Source organism: Pseudophryne corroboree, chromosome 11, assembly GCF_028390025.1.
Source record: "Pseudophryne corroboree isolate aPseCor3 chromosome 11, aPseCor3.hap2, whole genome shotgun sequence".
NCBI lineage: Eukaryota > Metazoa > Chordata > Amphibia > Anura > Myobatrachidae > Pseudophryne > Pseudophryne corroboree.
Genome location: NC_086454.1, coordinates 19,605,428 through 19,617,645, shown reverse-complemented (window position 1 = coordinate 19,617,645; position 12,218 = coordinate 19,605,428). Strand labels below are relative to the sequence as shown.

At 46.4% G+C, this 12,218-nt stretch overlaps 1 protein-coding gene across 6 annotated transcripts in view; it reads left to right on the top strand.

The window, feature by feature from the left end:
- HPS5 (HPS5 biogenesis of lysosomal organelles complex 2 subunit 2) overlaps positions 1-8,694 on the top strand; it is a 65,467-nt gene extending 56,773 nt beyond the window's left edge. For all 6 annotated transcript variants that reach the window (XM_063946341.1, XM_063946343.1, XM_063946340.1 and 3 more), the window contains exons 18-23: positions 1,927-2,082; positions 3,016-3,135; positions 3,265-3,378; positions 4,117-4,223; positions 5,849-6,134; positions 7,580-8,694. In XM_063946341.1, the coding sequence (XP_063802411.1) occupies positions 1,927-2,082; positions 3,016-3,135; positions 3,265-3,378; positions 4,117-4,223; positions 5,849-6,134; positions 7,580-7,640 (844 nt within the window). In that variant the 3' untranslated portion in view covers positions 7,641-8,694. The remainder of the gene's footprint in view (positions 1-1,926; positions 2,083-3,015; positions 3,136-3,264; positions 3,379-4,116; positions 4,224-5,848; positions 6,135-7,579) is intronic.
- Positions 8,695-12,218: the final 3,524 nt, after the last annotated feature.

Below are 12,218 nucleotides of genomic sequence, written 5' to 3'. Positions count from 1 at the left end.
CTCCTACCTCGACTGGACTGTCTACTTCAACAGGCTCCCTTTTTCTCCTTGTTCAATCTTACATTGGTTTCGTTTACCCGTGTGACTGTTCACGAGACCTCAGAAGGGAGGAGTTCCCTAGTTCGGTTAGGCCTACTGGGCCCCGATTTCAGAAGTCTGTTACCTCTTCTCGCTTTTGCCACTTTTGGAAAACTTTATGGGACATAATAAGGATAAAAGGGGTTTTTCCCCCTTCTCCCAGTTACCTTTCATCTTTGGTTTCTCTGGGAGGTTTTGATCCGCTGCGCTTCAAACCACACTGACCGGAATTTTAGGTCTCTGCCTTTTTCGGTTTTCTTCCAAATGAAATTAGCCTAGCGGCCGTAAGTTCGGCCTCTTTTTCAGGGAGTACTCTATTGGCAACTCCCCTGGCTGTGCTTCGGCCTCAGCGGTCGTTTCTTCCAGAGGGGATGTCCATTTTTCATATAAACCTGACACTAGTGTTTTTCAGTCCTCTCTGAATGTTGTCAGGGCTCGCCAACTCTCTCTACAGAGGTCTCAGGCTATTCGATGAAGTGTTTTTCTTCTTTGTTCTGTACGATGCTCCCGTACTAAATAGCCGGGGTCCCAGCATACGCTGGGCAGTTGGATACATTTGACCATCAGACAGTCTTCTTGGCGGTTACTAGGGAGCCTCCGTTTTCCATTTCAGCGCACTTTACGCGCATTGTAAGACCTTCGTGGGAAGCTGCCCGCGGGGTCTCCATGAATATTTTGTCGGGCGGCTACTTGGTCAAACCGACATTCGTTTTGTCAAATTCTACAAGTTTGACACTTTTACGGCCTCTGCATCACTGTTTGGCCGAGCAGTTTTTACAGGACTCTCAGCGCTTTCCCACCCGTTTTTGGGAGCTCTGGGACGTCCCCATTGTAACTACACTCCAGTGGCCCCTAGTGGATGAAGGAGAAATCAGGATTTTGGTACTTACCGATAAATCCCTTTCTCCGATTACACAGGGGCCACTGGACGCCCGCCCAGCGCTGTTCCTCCTGGTTTTTTGCTTAACGGTTTGCAGATCACCATATGACTGCTTGTTGAGTTCAGGCTAGCCTGGTTTTTGTCAGGTTCTGTTACAGGTTTAGTTTGGGTTCGCCTGGTTTACAGGGCGTCGCTAACCTCCTCTACCTTAAGGTTTGTTTATTACAGCTCTCCTCGGGCACAGTTTTACGTAGACTGGCTTGGAGGGGAGATAGTAGGGGAGGAGCTAGCCACAGTGTGAGAATTTTTAAAGTGCCAGCTCCCAATTACTACCTACTATTTCCCCATTGTAACTACACTCCAGTGGCCCCTGTGGAATCGGAGAAAGGGATTTATCGGTAAGTACCAAAATCCTGATTTCTGTATGGAGAGATGACTGTATAATAATCTTATTTCTAGACTATACCTAACCCCTGTGACGGTGTTACAGAGTCTTCTTTCAAATACTCTATGCACCAGAGAGCCATTGTTTTTGTCTCTGTGATATTTCCCCTTTCCTTGCAGAAGCCGGCCCTGTTTTTCTTTTCCTTGATTAATTTGTTTATTAATTAATTGCTTTGCATGTGCTATGTTCAAAAATGACAATTTAAAAAACATAGCTGTGCTAAAATACTAAAAATACCCAACTCTATCTTTGTACAGTATAAATGAACCTAAAACGTGGGGCAAAAAAGTGTCCAAATATACTTGCAACAGTCATATAGTTATCTGTCCTCTTGGTCCACAAAACGTTGGTTGCATCCCGAGCCATTTTCTCATCACCATGGGCGTCCTGGTCACAGTGTTCCAGCTTTAGTAGCTCTAGTAACTTTGGGCAGACAGCGATTACTTTGTGTATTGCTCTGAAAAGAAAAACTTTAATATCGAACTGTGGTGACCGCTGCTGACTGCGTCTCCGCTTCATCTAGGGCTTACGAAAAGTTTGGAGAAGCCGCAGCCAGGTCTCTCGTTAAGTTCTTCCCGTCCATTTTACCCGCGGACGTCGCACAGCTTTGCAAGGAAAATCCGGAACACTTTCTTGCCTACTTGGACAATCTTATCAAATCCAAACCTGAAGAGCAAAGGTGGGGAGATTTATTTATACCGATTATAACTTCAGAGTTCCGATGACCGTAGTGTCTCGTTTATGCAGATAACGGAGATATACCATTACAAAAAACACAATTTGTTTTTAATTATCTGCATAAGTGGGCTATTATGACCAATATCCAATGGTCATTTGTTAGAAGGGGCTAATTACTAAACATGGCACAAAGTGGCATTAATCATGGCAGCCAATCAAATATTATCTTTTATTAGTTTAACTAGAATGTTGTTGGTTGTAACCGAGTGAGTGGCATAACCAATTTCCCGAGCTGACTAAACTTTTTTGCTTGATTAATCCCAATTTGCACCCTACGGGAAATGATGTTGTGTAGACATTGTTAGTACTGATACTTGCAGTATCTTTCTGGGCTCTTGGGGGTCATTCTGAGTTGATCGCTAGCTGCCGTTGTTCGCAGCGCATCGATCAGGCTAAAAATCGACATTTCTGTGCATGCGTATGCACCGCAATGCACACGCGCGACGTACGGGTACAAAGGCCTTTGTGGTTTTGCACAGGTTCTAGCAACGTTTTCATTCGCACTGGCGGCCGCAAGAAGATTGACAGGAAATGGGCGTTTCTGGGTGTCAACTGACCGGTTTCAGGGAGTGCTTAGAAAAACGCAGGTGTGCCAGGGAAAACGCAGGTGCGGCTGGGCGAACGCTGGGTGGGTGTGTGACGTCAAAAGCCGTCCCTCCGTCGTTAGAATAAACGCACACGAAGAGTAAGTACAGGGCTGGTCTTGTTTTGTACAAAATGTTTTTGCAGGCGCTCTGCTGCACAGGCGTTCGCACGGTGGGCGGCGACAATGCGTTTGCACGGCTGCTAAAAACTGCTAGCGAGCGAATAACTCGGAATGAACACCATTGTCTTATGAGGGGCAATTACCTACATGCTACCATATTTATTCCAGACCATCCTTACTGCAATCGCTGGCTCAACCCGAATCCTTAAAGCTGGACTGGTTGCTTCTGGCGGTTTCCCACGATGCACCTCATTCCACAAACACTGTAGATTCCGAAGGATTTCCCAGGTCAGGATAATGGGTGATATGTGTGCAGATCCCATTGCGCATTGCGGCCGCCTTGTGTGTGGCTCCTGTGTGCCTGATTCCTTGTCCTGTAACCCTGTATCTGTTTATTATCCCTTCTTTTTTCTCCAGGCCCCGCTCCCACCTGTTCACCTGGGGTTACGGACAGCTGATATTACTTTTAATTAAACTTCCGTCTGATTTTCCAACCAAAGAAGCGATGCTGACTATTTGCAAAACATCGGGGTGAGGGTCTGACATTTAACGTATACCCTGTCTGAGAATTCAGATGTGTTTGTATGGTGCAAGTTACTCCTAAGATGCGAGTGAAATAGATGGAACAGAGTCCAAGAATGGGGAGTACAGCCATCTATAGTGAGGGGTAGCACCTCGAAATAATGCCCCAAATCAGTCACATATGTTGTTACTATTGTATTATCTTATATCAAACACACGTCAGGTGATTTAAGCAGTAATAGGTTGCACTGTTGCGGGATGCTGTCTCACGTGGATCCAATTGTATATGCACAAGGAGAAAAGTATGACTCTTGTTTGGGCGCACTCTTGTAAAATTATGTAAGTGTTAATCGATAAGTGATGTGCCTAAAAATTGATAACGTAGTCTTTTAATTCTGCTCTTTAAAATACATGAGAACTCTACAAGACAAATTAAACATAAGTAGCTATTGATATGTCATATGGAAAGTGGGTCTCCCAAAATTTGTAAAATGTTCAGATCTTAATTATGCCTGGATAAATGCATATCGGAAGATAGCTACATCTTAAGCTGCTTCCGTCTGCCAAAGATCTGTACAAACTGTGTTTGTATTAATGCGGCCCTAAATAGGGTTAAATTCGTGAGTGGAAGAGCCCACACACTAACAATTCTATGTGGATCCATGTTGTTCCTGTGAAGCAGTTTGCACCATTGTGTAAGATTCCTATTTAACCGTTCCATAAAATGCCTAATCACTGATTTCTTAGATACTGGCCGGGTTATATCGCACTTTGTTTGGAGCTGGACAGACGTCTGGAAGCACTGACCAACATCGTGTATCTGGATGACATGAACCTAATTGACGAACAAAATGGTGACTAAATGAATATATTCTCATCACTACTTCCTCTGTGGTGCCGTAAAGGTACCCTAGCAACGCATATAGGGCTAACACGTAACCGATGGTTCATTTATAGGCTGTGAGGTTGAAGGCGAGTCTGATTGGGCAAGGGAGGGCATTCCAGAGGCCGGACTGTTTATAAGGAGAGACAGGCCATGGCTAAGGAGAGACAGGGATGAAAAGGACAGTCTATGGATAAGGAGAGACGGGCATGAGAGGGAGAGACCACGGATAAGGAGATACGGGCATGAGAGGGACAGATCACGGATAAGGAGACAGGCCATGGGTAAGGAGAGGTGAGCATGAGAGGGACAGGCCATTGGTAAGGAGAGACGGGGATGAGTGGGACTGACCATGGATAAGGAGAGACTGGCATGAGGGGATCGGACCATGGGTATGGAGAAATGGGCATGAGGGAGATGGACCATGGATAAGGAGAGACTGGCATGAGGGGATCGGACCATGGGTTTGGAGAAATGGGCATGAGGGAGATGGACCATGGATAAGGAGAGACTGGCTTGAGGGGGATGGACTGGAGAGACAGACATGAGGGGTACAGACCATGGGTAAGGAGAGACAAGCATGAGGGGGGCGGACCATGTGTGTAAGGAGAGACGGGAATGAGGAGGACAGACCATGGGTAAGGAGAGACAGGCATGAGAAGGACAGGCCATGGGTAAGGAGAGACGGGCATGAGAGGGACAGACCATGGGTAAGGAGAGATGGGTATGAGAGGGACAGGCCATGGGTAAGGAGAGCCGGGCATGAGAGGGACAGACCATGGGTAAGGAGAGACGGGTATGAGAGGGACAGACCATGGGTAAGGAGAGACGGGCATGAGGGAGATGGACCATGGATAAGGAGAGACTGGCTTGAGGGGGATGGACTGGAGAGACGTACATGAGGGGTACAGACCATGGGTAAGGAGAGACAAGCATGAGAAGGACAGGCCATGGGTAAGGAGAGACAGGCATGAGAAGGACAGGCCATGGGTAAGGAGAGACGGGCATGAGAGGGACAGACCATGGGTAAGGAGAGACGGGCATGAGAGGGACAGACCATGGGTAAGGAGAGACGGGTATGAGAGGGACAGGCCATGGGTAAGGAGAGACGGGCATGAGGGGGACAGATCATATGTAAGGCGAGACTGGCATGAGAAGCAGATTTTAGAGAGGCTCCAGAAAGGCTGGCAGCAATGATGGACATTTTCATGAGATGTGGTGTATTTGGTGTTTGTATGGTGATTGTTATCTGGGACTTTAGTCCATACCAGCCTAATCTTCCATAGTGTCCGGGAGACTCTTGAAGTTTGGGGAGTGCCCCTGGATTCCCAGTAGAGAAGGCCACCCTGCTGGATGCTACCAGCTGCCCTATTGGGTGAGCAGGGGACATGATGTCCCACCACCTAGAATTTACCCATTGGACTTCGCGTCCTCTAGGCAAATAAAGTAGGCAAATATGCTTTAGCTTCTGTGAATTGACAGATCATTCCCTAACTCCCTGCTGAACGCCAATCAGCTTGTGTGACACTAGCCTCAGGCTGTCCCAGTCTACAGGGAAGCATAGTGCATGGTCTGACATGTCTGTGTCCTGCTCAGGGTTATTACCAGAGACAATGGAGGAATGGAAGTGTATTCTGCACCTGGCACAAAGCCGCACGGCCGACCACCAGCACCACGGCACACCGAATGGAGAGACCCTCAGTAACGGACATTCTCACTGGACAAACTGCATCACGGTGGAAAATGTAGCACTTCTGTTATCCAAGGTGATTGGTCCAGACCGCGCTCTGCCTTACCTGAAGGACTGGGGTGTGGCTGAGAGATTCTCAGACAGATATTTCAAGATTTGTGAGGTCATGAAGGTGGCGGAGAAAAGACAAAGGTACGTTTTATGGGCAGGGAGATTAAAATCGGATTCTCCTTGTGGACGAGCGTTACAAATTGTGTACGTACTATAGAATACCACCTGATGCCATGTACACTGACACGATTTATGAAAGGATCACCATATGTTCCCTCTAGCGGAGTTATTACAAAAAATAGTTCTGATAAAAAATTAAAAAACCCACAAAAAACTGAAGATGTGGCCTTCTATCCTTCCACTCCGTAGCTGCTAGCGACAGCAGATAGACAGCCTGGGTTCAGCACCACCATAATGCCTGTTGCCTTTAGACTAGCTTGCCCATTCTCTGGTTTTATTTAATTTTTTTATTATATTTTATTTTATTGAGTTTTTAACACTCAATTTTTCTTTATTGAAAAGGGAAGCGTACACATTTGCCTGTTGGTACACCTAGAGGGCAGCTGTAGTTTGCAGAAGCATTTCCTAAGAACAGAGTGTTGGTGCACATTTTGCTGTGGTGTTGATGCACATTTTGCTATGTGGTCATACTCTCCTATTGTTCCAGAATGGTTGGGAGTCCACCTCCTCCTCTCCCAGGAGTGCAGGCTACCTTTTTTTTTTGTGAAGTGGGCAGATCACGTGTGCTGGTGGGCCCCTCACCCCCTGTGGAGAGGGCCCCATATGTAAGGAAATATGTATGCTTTGTGCAGATAGTCTAGGTGCATAGGTTCAAAATGCAGGTGTTCTGCACGTCACATCCAATGCGCGTTGTAAATGAGGCTCCTACAGAACTGTTTTATCCAAAGATGGATAAATGGAGAGAAGGTATAGTTAGTTAATCCTTTTCTTAAGAATAAAAAACCTTAAAGAATGCCGATGAAACAATGGGGGTCATTCTGACCCGATCGCACGCAGCGCTTCTTCGCAGCCATGCTATCTGGTCGGAACTGCGCATGCGCTGCGTCTGCATTGCACAGGCGCATTGTTGCGCGGGGCAGCGACGCCTCCAATGATGAAAGCTGTCGCAGCGGCGACAGATTGAAAGGAGAAATGCAGATCCGGGCGTCAACTCACCGTTTTCGGGGCGTGGAGATCCGAACGCAGGTGTGTCGAGGCGTTTGGAGGGCAGATGTCTGACGTCAATTCCAGGACCTGCAACGCTGAAGTGATCGCACAGGGTAGTAAGTCTTACCCTAGTCTAGTTCTGCACAAAACTTATGCATAGCAGGGCTGCACAAGCGATCGCAGCCTTGCTATGCAAAAATCCACTCCCCCCATAGGCGGCATCTACCTGATCGCATGGGCAGCAAAAAGTTGCTGCGTGCGATCAGGTCAGAATGTGGGCCAATACTCAGATTATAGCACCATCTAGTGGTGGTAAATATATTGTACATTATATAAACCACAGTAAGTATAAATCTAGGTTTAATATGTAACACTTCCTGTGTGCCCTTTATTTATCCCAGTGTTGTCTCTCATTACAGAGCATTAATTCAGTCGATGTTGGAAAGATGTGAAGGATTTCTGTGGTCCCAGCAAGTATGACCTTTGCCCGCGACGACTGGCACGAGTTATTATCACTGGCAGCTGACGGTTTCGTGTTTTTGGCTGTAGAAATGGTGACAATAAGTGTTAGCCTCATCCGACAAATCCAGATTATGAACTAAATCTGGAATCTGCAACCGTTACGGACAGGAATGTCCTTGCGACCCCCTCCAAGCATCCACATCTGTGCGTTGCAGTTTTGCTTACTGTATCTAATGTATCAGATGCTTGTGGAACCATTGTGGTGCCAGTAACCGTTTATACGGAATGAAACGTTGGTGCCCGCCGATGAACACTCATACAGCCGTAGACTGATACCAGGCCGGGAGTAGAACTCCTTCAGGCTGATCTGAATGTCCAGCGTTAATGGTAATTTGAGGTCTCAAACGTTCTTCCAGCATAATCGCAGACCATCCAGATCTTGTCATACATTACTCCTGCACATCTATCGCTGTTTCTGGATTCCGCCAGGCATCCTGATGCGTCAGTAACTAGATTTATTTTTGTGAAAACATAGTTTTGGTTTTGCATTGTTGCAGCCAATCAGATGTTGGTGTTTATATGTCTGTCATATAGATTAATGAAAGCCAGTATGTGATTGGTCGCCGTGTGTCCCAGCTCACTTTTGCACCATGTTAAACCACCACCGTTGTGCGCTTAATAAGATGTGATTAAATGAAAAAGATGATCACACCAGGGCTGTCCGTCTGCACAGACCGGATTGGGATCCGCATTCTCCACGTTGGCTTGGTTACTGCGGCAACTGCACTCGCAGCGTAAGATGCAACACTCCGCTCTAACTCCTGCAAGTCGGAAGAATTCTGATATTCGCAAGTTCTTAATTTTGGAATTTGTCGTGTCACAAGAGCTGTTACTGAAAAGAAGTATTATTATTATTATTATTATTATTGCCAATTTGTATCTTTATTTCTGAACCTTGGAGGAAGTGGGGAGGGGGGGTTGTTTTGGTTTTTATGTATCGCACAATGTCTCATGTCTGACCAACGCGCACATATATGTATATGTTCATTATTAAAAGGAACAATGTTTCTAAGGAGTTTTACAGTCTTGTAGTTTCCCATTGTGTCAGACTGCGGTGTTATTACATTAAATCAGCAGGAATTCCTTTCTCAATACTTCTATGTAATATATTCTCTTTCCTGATTAAGCATTTTATTTCGATTTGTAAGTGCTGTAACCTATGCAAGGGGGTGAGAGACGACTTTATTTTTTAACAAATAACCTCCAAAACTAATATATAGTGACAGTGGTGATGACGGTGATATCTCCCACCACTGGGGGTACCACAGTGATGCACAGTTGACCCTTGGAGACAAATTTACTAGAGAATTGGAGATGTCGCCCATCGCAACCAGAGTCTATCTGTTATCTTCTATAAGGTGAGTAGAGTTTAGGGGTGTCAACGTTAGCTACGTCAAAGACTGACATGTTCCAAATGTGACGATGAATAACAACACTGTTAGCCACCTTAAGCCCATTGGTAGCTTGTTTTGTGGAGGCCCAAACAAACCAAACACTTCAGAGACAAGTATCAGTCCCTGTTGCTGAAGTGCTTAGTTTGCTAAACTGTGCATGTGCTTTGTTATATCCAACATGAAAGTGGGTGGGAAAGCACAAGTACAATTCCATCTTGCACCACTTTGCTTTTCATTATGGGCTGTATTTTTTGGGGGCATTGAGGACAGTCTATTTTGCATAGACAAACATTTTTTGTGGTTATTGCTCTAATACATTACCACACATTTTTTTTAAAGAAAAGGTTAAAGAGAACACAAATATTAGGAGGCTGACCTGCTGGCCATGCTACCCCTCTTCCTCCCTCATAAATTTTTTTAGTCAATCAAACAAATTAAATGAACTAATTTAATCTTTCCTTTCTTTACCTGCCTTCCTCTACATCAGGCCTGGCCAACCTGTGGCTCTCCAGCTGTTGTAAAACTACAAGTCCCATCATGCTTTGCCACAGTTTTGCTATTAGGGAATGCTAAAACTGTGGCATAGCATGCTGGGATGTGTAGTTTCAAAACATCTGGAGAGCCACAGGTGGGCCAGGCCTGCTCTACATACATAATCCACCTTCATTTCCATGCACTGCCCTTGGGCCTTTGATCTAGTTCTTGACTAATAAAAACATGGGGTTGTATAGTTTATTAAACTGCCCCCCTGTCTGCCACTCTGTCTCCCAGATGTGCCATGTTTGAAGTTGAACTTCCAAGTGTTTGTGCCGCCCACTGCTGTCAGCCAGCTAGTCTGCTGCAACCTTTTGGCCTAAACTGGATTAAAACAATATTATGAGCTGTGAGGAAATGACTGGAAATTAATGTTACAGAGGTTAATAAAACTGTAGGAACAAAAACAGGACCAAAAAATGTGGTTTAACTGTTTTTATCAAATTTTTTTTTTTTTTAAATGGATCCAAAACAAAGGAGGAGGGTCTGTTCCTTGCCTTCCCGTTACAGAGGGACATGCAGAGAACCATGGGGGTCATTCCAAGTTGATCACTCGCTAGCTGTTTTTAGCAGCCGTGCAAACGCTATGCCGCCGCCCTCTGGGAGTGTATTTTAGCTTAGCAGAAGTGCGACCGAAAGGTTTGCAACGCGGCTACAAAATAATTTTGTGCAGTTTCAGAGTAGCTTCAGACCTACTCAGCGCTTGCGATGACTTCAGACTGTTCAGTTCCTGTTTTGATGTCACGAACACGCCCGGTGTTCGCCCAGCCACGCCTGCGTTTTCCCTGGCACGCCTGCGTTTTTCCGAACACTCCCTGAAAACGGTCAGTTGACACCCAGAAACGCCCACTTCCTGTCAATCACTCTGCGGCCAGTAGTGCGACTGAAAAGCTTTGCTAGACCTTGTGTGAAACTACATTGGCCGTTGTGAAAGTACGTCGCGCGTGTGCATTGCGCCGCATACGCAGAAGTGCCTTTTTTTGCATCATCGCTGTGCAGCGAACATTTTCTGCTAGCGATCAACCCGGAATGACCCCCCCATGCACGGACGATAAGGCACCACACAGATGGTTCAGATTCAGACCGGTTCATCCCATCAAAGGACATTAGCCCTAATGGCAACCTGCGTGTGCTATTTGCTATCATTCTCAGCAATAACATCTGCTAATTAAGTTGCTGATACAGAGTGATGAATATAAAATAAGATGGAAGCTGCTATTAATTAATGTAAGTTTTACAAAGGTTATTACAGTGAAATAAAGGCTGCGCCTCTGAGCCGTGCAATGTGGTAGACCTGATGCCAGATGTTTCAATGAATGTAAGTTACATACGGTACTATTCCTGCTTTTTCAAAATCCCTTACTTGTCTCATGTATTTAACCAATCGGGTATGATACGTGAGACCAGCGTTTGGGATTTTGAGACTGACACCAGCATCCGGATGCTGAGAATGTTTACAGGGTTCGGGTAAGTATACTTTCTCTTATGTCCTAGAGGATGCTGGGGACTCCGTAAGGACCATGGGGTATAGACGGCTCCGCAGGAGACATGGGCACTGTAAAGCTTTAGAATGGGTGTGCACTGGCTCCTCCCTCTATGCCCCTCCTCCAGACCTCAGTTAGTTCCTGTGCCCAGAGGAGACTGGATGCACTGCAGGGGAGCCCTCCTGAGTTTCTCTGAAAAAGCTTTTGTTAGGTTTATTATTTTCAGGGAGCACTGCTGGCAACAGGCTCCCTGCATCGTGGGACTGAGGGGAGAGAAACAGACCTACTTAAATGATAGGCTCTGCTTCTTAGGCTACTGGACACCATTAGCTCCAGAGGGTCGGAACGCAGGTCTCCCCTCGCCGTTCGTCCCGGAGCCGTGCCGCCGTCCTCCTCGCAGAGCCGGAAGATAGAAGCCGGGTGAGTATAAGAAGAAAGAAGACTTCAAAGGCGGCAGAAGACTTCAGATCTTCATGAGGTAACGCGCAGTGGTAACGCTGCTCGCCATTGCTCCTAGCTCACACACACAGGCACCACAGTAAGGGTGCATGGCGCAGGGGGGGGGCACCCTGGGCAGCATAAATATACCTCAGATAAGACTGGAAGAGTACATATATATACTGTAATAGGCTATATAATTCCAGATCCCCCGCCAGTATAAAGATTTAGAGCGGGACCGAAGCCCGCCATCGGGGGGGCGGAGCTTGATCCTCCAGCACTAATCAGCGCCATTTTCTCCTCAGCATGCTGTAGAGAAGCGGCCCCGGACTCTCCCCTGCTCTTACCTAATACAGAGGGCCAAAACGAGGGGGGGGCACATTATTTGGCAAAAAAATGTGGTGTTTTTATACATATATATAAAAAGCGCTGACAGGCTGGGATTTTTGTCTCAGTGTACAGTGGCGCTGGGTGTGTGCTGGCATACTCTCTCTCTCTGTCTCTCCTAAGGGCCTTATTGTGGGTCAGTCCCCATAATATTAGGTATCCCAGTGTGTGTGGGGGTGTCAATACGTGTGTGTCGACATGTCTGAGGTGGAAGGCTCATCTAGGGAGGAGGCAGAGCAGATGATTGTGGTATCTCCGTCGGCGCCGCCGACACCTGATTGGATGAATATGTGGAATGT